At 32.4% G+C, this 8086-nt stretch overlaps 1 protein-coding gene across 1 annotated transcript; it reads left to right on the top strand.

The window, feature by feature from the left end:
• The first annotated feature begins 6666 nt into the window (after positions 1-6666).
• Positions 6667-7658, top strand: LOC147294332 (DUF581 family protein, putative (DUF581)). The gene is made up of 2 exons (XM_086234140.1): positions 6667-7010; positions 7164-7658. The coding sequence occupies exons 1-2, from the start codon at positions 6754-6756 to the stop codon at positions 7369-7371; spliced, it is 465 nt and encodes a 154-aa protein (XP_086090266.1). The 5' UTR covers positions 6667-6753; the 3' UTR covers positions 7372-7658.
• Positions 7659-8086: the final 428 nt, after the last annotated feature.

Below are 8086 nucleotides of genomic sequence, written 5' to 3'. Positions count from 1 at the left end.
TGAGCTTTTTTTTTCTAACTTTTTAAAATATCTCGATCACTTTAGTTTGTTCTCAAACCCCCTCCTTAAAACTCCTTTTTAGTTCCAGAGTAAGTGTCCTACAGACAATCTCTTGCAAGTTGCCATCACACAAGAACACTTTTGTTTCTTCCCTCTATAAATTTACAAAGGAAATTCATAATTACATAATTTTATGTACAAAACTATTTGAAATGGAAATTTATTATAAAAGCTATATATATTTGCATGTTCTTGTATATCTTATATTATCATACTTCTAATTTTTTGCAATATCTTCCTATATGAATTTTTAAATGTAAGATTTATAATATCTTATATATTATATACGAATCGTACGAGCATCATTTTCAATCAACATATTAGGTAGATAGATATTTGAAGAGATTGAGATTAATAAATCTGGATATACAGGACAAAGAACTTCTCAAATAAGGTCAAAAAGTTGTGCTGGACCTCAATTGCACACTTTAGTTCCATTCCCCTCAACGCAACCCTACTTCTTCATCAGGTACCACTCACTTAGCGTTTTCATTCGATGACTTAAAAATTTTTAAGTGCAAATTGGAAAAGTCTTTCGTAAGACAAGCTCTATAGGACATTCTCTCATCATAAAGTACAACTCATAACACATGAAGTCCACCTTTTTGTGAAAACATATCTGATAAAACATGTCTCATCGAAAACTAAATCTGTAAAAATTAATTAATTAATTTTCTCTTGAAATCACAGAAAAGCGAAAAGAGACCCCACATTTTTTTAAAAAATGAGCCCATATATTTTCACTTTGCTAATCATTTTTTACAAATTAGTTATGTTTACTATAATTATGTTTTCTTTTTGAGAAAATATCAAATGAATCCCCTTGAATTCAAATGTCTCCCCATTAAGAATTGAAAAACGGTGTCATTAGGAAAGTTTTCCAGTGCAACTAAAAATTAGGGAGAAACAAAAGTCGTTATCAGATTGAGGATGGATCAGAAATGACACCAAATGTCTCTGCATCGTTAAAAATTGTAGTTTGCTAGGATATTTATTGACGGTGAAATGCTAGTTTGTCTCCTATAAGGCTATAATGGAGAAGAAGGTTCCCCCTAACTCTCAAATAAAGATTTTGTTAATTTTATGTTAAATTGTAAAATTGTTAATTAAAACACAGTATCTATAAAAGGCAAGATCTGCAATGCATTCCAAGAATCAAGATGGGTGATGAACAGTGAATAAGTCAGTGAGTACGCACTGGTCATGTAGCTAGATTGACATGGATGGTGATCGATAATAAATACAAGTAGTGTGGTAAATTAATTAATCCCTCGAGGCGAGTAGTGAGTAAATTGAGTTGAGTTAAATAGTTAATTACTTACTGAGAATAGGGATAGGATTAGGTGGCATATAATATGATGGAGGCAATGCAATGCAGATAGAGATGGCATCAGAAAGCAGAGCCACCTGTCCCCTGTGGCTGTGGCGCCGGCTTTATATAAAGAATCTACGTACGGCCCTTTGTATTTTGTTTTGACGTTTTGTATGGAAAATGGATGATATCATATTATCATGATAGTATGGAGTTTGAATGAGAGAGTGAGTAATGAATGAGTCTAATGACCATACAGTGAAGCAAAACCCCCACCCTCCTAAGTTCAGTAGTGCAGTGCCAACACCTGGAAAGTAGTCTTCTACCTTTAATCTCTCTACCTCTTTGCCACAACGCAATGCATTCATTAATCTCTCTCTCTCTCTCTCTCTCTCTCTCTCTCTCTCTCTCTCTCTCTAGTTGTACTGCATATAGCTATAGCTACCCACGCCCTATGTGTTATCCCTATCTCAACCTTTTTCTTCCCTCCAATTGCGTTTATGTGCATGTTTATTGTGTATTATACTATTATGCATGGAACATTGCATGAGCTGGCTCAGCTATGCACATCATATATGTATATAGGCAACTTATATTGTATATCAGGGTCTTTTAATAAGGAATTTCTTATTTAATGTAATGTGTGAACATTTATACATTAATTTATATCTTAATAAGAGTTTTGGTATTATTTTTTAAAAACTATTGTTCATTATCATTAGAATTTGGTGTGAAAGTTTGCACTTTTTTTGAAGGGTTATTTTTAGAATGACTTAGAGTTTATATTAGATTTTACCTTTAGAATTAGGACATGTATATATATATACTTGCTAGCATAGCATATGCACTTAAAGTTAAAGGGACAAACTGGCTAGCTACCTTCATCAAAAGGCTGTTGATCATTTCTGATCTCTTCTTCTAGGCTTTAGTGCCAAAAGGCAAAAGCAGCTTCCCCTACCATCTTGGAACAACTGATCACTGATCATATTCTTTTCTTGCTTCAAGACGACCCAGCTAGCTGCTTAGCTGCTTGCCTGCTTCAACAACTTTCCGCTACATTAATAAAAAAATAATTGTTTTCCAGCTTAAATTAATACATCATATTAATTACTTTCATTCAATTATTATTATATATTGAATTACGTACATGGTTTCTAGCTTCTTTGGTTACCAATTAAATTCATGGTTTTTAAACAGTAACAACAACCTGCATTAGTCATCATCCCCAGCATCTGACAATTATATTATGCATTCTTACTTTTCTAGATGTACCATCAAATCAAACGTGTTTGTTTTTACATTTTTTTTCTTTAGAGCTGTAATGTTAAGGTTATTACGTCTTGGTGAAAGATGTATGAAACAATATTTTTTACATAAATTTTTACACAAATTTTTAATAGGGTATATTTTATATAAAATTTAAACGATTATAATTTTTTATTTTTTAAGTCTTCATTAAAAGATCATTTTTATAAAAAATTAGGTAAATCAAAAACTATTTACTTACATAAATTAAATGGTCAAAATTTTAAGTGTTTATTTTGTTGACCATTTAATTTTTGTAGGTAAATAATTTCTAATTTATCTAATTTTTTATAAGAATTATTATTTAATGAACACCTAAAAAATAAACGATTCAGATAGTTAAAATCTTATATAAAATAGGCCTTATTAAAAACTTGTGTTAAAGTTTTAGGGCCACGAGTCTGCCTCCTTATATCTTTAATTTATATCAAAAATATATCATGGAACTCATATATACAAGTGAGTCTTATATATATATATATATATATATAGGAGTATTCTAAAACTAACTGGTTAGCAAGTTAATATAAAGCTAACCATGTTTTTGGGACCATCACATAACTAATCTCATAATCCAAACCGTCAATTATTTAGGTCATACTTCAAAAATCATCATTGAAAAAAATCAACTAAATCAGAAATCATTTAGTCATCTAATTGAGATCAAATAAATAGACGATTAGTGTTTTTGATAAAAACATATAAATAGTTATTGTTATAATCAAATGACTAAATGACTTCTGATTTTGGAGATTTTTTTACAGAGATGATATTTGAAGTAGGGCCTAAAAATAGATGATTCAGATTTTGAGATTACATTGTACAGCTGGCCTAACATGATAGTTAGTTTTATATTAACTTACTAACCAATTAATTTGAGAGCATTCTTGTATATTATATATATATAAAAGTAGTATACATGTGATATAAAAATGTAGTACACATAACATTATTGTTTTTGTTATAATCGATCTAATAAATTGTTTTATATCTTATTTTAAAGTTGAAGTGGGGTGACAACGTACCATTACAATGATTTAACATATTAACCATGGGCATATCATATTTCAATTTCATATATACACGAGTACTATATATATGCAATTTCTTTTTAACTTATAATTAATGGACTAGGTCGGAAAGATTAAGATAAGGTAAAAGCAATTTTAATAAGCATGAAAGTGAAAGCTAGCACGGATTTAGTCTAATTAAGCCATAGATGTGAGTAATATCTTTCTTGTACGTACTTGCTTCTTTTTCTTAGTCAAAACTGCAAACAAATTAATTTCTTTTTAATCCCATGCCCCTATGGCACTATACCATAGGTTAAGTGCTTGAAAAGGATTAGGAGGAGGGTGGGGGTAGATTGCATTACCCTCCAATAAGCAATTGCAATATGTTACCTTGCATATATACTATATATAATAGAATATATAGGGGTGGATTCATGACATTTTATTTTTGACACAAGTTTTAAATGAGGTATACTTCATACAAAATTTCAACGATCCAAACCGTCTATCTTTTAGGTTTCTAATAAATGACCAACCTTGCAAAAAATTAGATAAATTATAAACCGTTTATCTACAAAAATTAAGTGGTCAACAAAATAAATACTTGAAATGTTGACCATTTAATTTTTGTAGGTAAATGATTTTCGATTTACCTAATTTTGCAAGGATGATTTTTTAATGGAAACCTACAAAATAGACGGTTCTTGTTAAACCCCTATATAGAGTGAGCCCCATTGAAAACTTGTGTTAAAAGTAGAATGGATGGATCCATCTCCATATATAATAAATATATATACATTTATTTGGATATGGGAATATAAATTATCAATAATGCTAGTTGTCCCACATTTTTTTTCCCACATTTGTATCCCACCTGATGTGTCATTACTTTATTGGAAGGGTATTTTCTTTTTCTTTTTTAGGTTTTATTTTTTAATTTGTAGTATCCAATGTATAAATGCCATGTAAGATGGTATGAAATTGTGGTATAAAAATTTGGTAATTAAGTTGAGTCTTAATTGAATATATATCAATTAAGACTCAACTTAATTACCAATAAATTATAGTTCAGATTTAAAATCTACTAATATAACCTTATCACGCTATACCTTAGTTTATAATCCCTAAATAAAAGTTAGATTAGAGTATAGATAATAATTAAACAAGTACTAGCCTACGTATGAGATATATATATAAGCGATAGGTGGGTAGCTAGGCTGATCAGGATATTATACAAAATAATGAATTTGAAAGTTTGCTATCAAACTCCACCTTTTCAATTTGTTAGTTTTACAAAATACATTTGGAATGTTATGCAGAGCAGCATAAAGAGACGCATTTACTTAGAGTAGTATTTGCTCCAGGAGTGTGTTGAGTGCCACCCTCCTTTTTACTTTATTTTATGCTGTTGGGGTGGGGATGGAAGTTATAAGTTCATAACCACATCCCTTTGTCTGATATATAGTTCAAAGCCTTGCATTATTTGGGAAGGTTATAAATTCTATGTCTTGCCAATTTTTTCAGAAGAATTATTGCCACCTTTATTCATCTACTCGATCACCAATGAGCACTACTCTTGATCAATGGTCGTCAGGGTGTTCGCAAACAATAATATCAGGGCCTGTATAGGAGTGAAACACTTGTATTCAGTAATATTTTTTAAAAAACACATGAAGAAGCACTTGATAGTTATTTCTCTATAAAATATTAAAATTTTCTATTATAAACTTAAAAAAACACTTTATTTTTTGGAAAGTTACCAAAATTACTTTTAATTATTTGCAAACGTTTTTAGATCGATCTTCTAAAACACTTCTAAACATGTCTTATTCAAACTTGTTTACCAACTAATGTGACAATAATAATAACAATATACATATCACAATACATGATATCATTTCAGCTTAAATATGAATAAATAGCATCTGGTGAACAATTTTGGTAAGTATATATAGAAATTTCAATTTGCAATATTATACCAAATACAAAGAAAAAAAATTTCATTTTCATAGAATTTAAAGACGGATTAGGAAGCATTTAGTAAAGCCCTATCTGTTAGTGGGGTTCGGATTGGGTTAGAAATTGCTCCTTCCATCGGTGAAGACTGAAAAGAAAGGAAACAAAATTATTAAAAAAAAAACCATGGGTGGGGTTGGGATGCAACTTTCAAAACATTAACCAAACGTGGCCAATCATCTTCATCTCCATGCACAGTTTAAGACCCCAAAACTGTTTTCCACATCATCCATATTTGGTGGGTTAATTAATTAGCACATAGCCACACACACACATATATAGTTATAAGTACCATATACCATGGACATTAATTTTGGAATAATGGATAAGTTTACAATCTTGGCATTCCCATTTGGCCATGTATGGAAAATCTGAGAGCCAAAGATAATTAAATTAGACAATGTTTGGGAACCCAAAAGGCAAAAGCAGTAGTACAAAAATATAACTCTCAAAGTTTAATTTTGTTTTGGGAATTGGCATGTATAGACAAAACCAGCATATATGGCTAATGCGTTGCTGTCAGTGTTGATGTACATAAATCACACAACCCATGCAAGTCATGCAACACTCCAAATGAGAACCTCACATGACCATTGTGAGAGTACTGCAACTAGGAATTATTATCTTTGTCTTTATAATCTCTCTCACTCAGTACTCGACCCATAATAATGAAACCAGTTATACAAGCAACCACAATTACAGACGTAAGCACAAGCAGACAAAGCCAAACTAACAAAGCAAGAACAAATTGAAAAATGAATTGGAAACTAAAAGAGGGGTATGTGGCAGTTAAGCAGCACTAGGAGTCAAATCGTTCGCTACGCTAATCGTCCTTGTTACTGCTCCATAGCTGTAGGGGACCCACCAACCCCACCATTCCATTCTCTCTCTCTCTTTCTCTCTTCTCCCTTGCCTTGTCTTCCTCCTATTTATTTTTCTCCAAATTTTCATCAACCCAATTAGCCTCTTCTCCTCCATCACCAAAGAGGAGGTTCAAAGTAGTGTCTGTATGAGTTTTTGAGGTAGTATTAGAGAGGATCATGAGATATGGTGGGACTGAGCATAGTATTGGAAAGTCATCACCAAAAAGGTAGCAACAAAGTCCCACAAGTTATCAACAAAACCACCATGGTCATCACCAGCAACAAGCCCTTCTCCTCATCCTCCTCTTCTCCAAGACCTTCACTAACCCACCCAAATTTTACTTCTCATCAGCCACCACCCTTTTTGGCACCAAATTTTCTTGACAAATGCTTTCTCTGCAAGCAGAAACTCTTGCCTGGTAAAGATATCTACATGTACAAGTAAGTATACAATTAACCCCACAAAGACCACACCTTTCTCTTCAAATAACCATGATTCTTCTATTTCTGAAAAAAAACCCAGATTTGTTTTTTGGTTTGCATGGTTTTTTTTTTTTTGTAAACTGAAGTGGGAATCTTGGTTTTGAAATGCAGGGGGGACAAGGGCTTTTGCAGCGAGGAGTGCAGGTACAGGCAGATTTTCATGGACGAGGAAGAGAGTTTTCGCAAGGACAAGCGCTTTTCATTCCCTTCTTCATCTTCTTCTTCCTCATCTTCTACTTCTTCTTCATCTTCTTCTTCGTCTACTGCCTCTGCTCAGCACAAAGGGACCAGACATCGAGCGGGTGGGTTTGCCTACTGAGAAAAAAAAAAAAGAAGCTCTGTTAGAAGCGAGAATTGGTTTCTTTTCTTTGAGCTCTGTATCCCAGTTTTACCCCTTGGTTTGTTTTGAAATGACTTTGGTGTCCTTTGTCGTTTTTTGCTTCCTTGCTATGAAATCCCAAAAGAGTCCAACTTGTTTTTTGCCCCTCACATTATCTTTGATATCCCACAGTTTTGGTTGTTCATGCTCCCCCATTGTTTGTAGAACAGAAACCATGGAGGACAGTCGTGGCATTTTGTTTGTGACAGTTGAAGGGCATTAATGGCATTTTGTTTTCTGCTTAAACATGATCGATCCAATATTTGATTTCTCTCAGTTTTGTAAATTTTGATTTTTTGAGTGTGTTAATGCCCGTGAGAGACTGAGAGTTAGTGAGGTTGTGTGTGTGTTCTTTGGCACGATGAGGAAGCAAAATCTATGTTGGTTTCTTTTTATTCTGATGCGCATTTTTTGTGCATTTGTAGAGGGAATGTCTAAATTGCGCACTGAGGGAACAATAGTATATTATAGTGGAGAACATAGAGCAGAATTAGTACTTGGAGAATTAGTGCAGAATTAGTACTTGGAGAACAATATCATGGTCCCAACAAGAAAGATTATTGCCACAAAGGAACATGAGAATATGAGATTGGATATATTTCTTTAAGAACAAATTACAATTTAGTACCTCAACTTTACATGTTGTTTCAACTTA

Source organism: Dryas octopetala, chromosome 2, assembly GCF_963921425.1.
Source record: "Dryas octopetala chromosome 2, drDryOcto1.1, whole genome shotgun sequence".
In the NCBI taxonomy this organism is placed as follows: Eukaryota; Viridiplantae; Streptophyta; class Magnoliopsida; order Rosales; family Rosaceae; genus Dryas; species Dryas octopetala.
The sequence above is the reverse complement of the archived record's forward strand: the minus strand, read 5'-3'. Positions and strand labels throughout refer to the sequence as shown.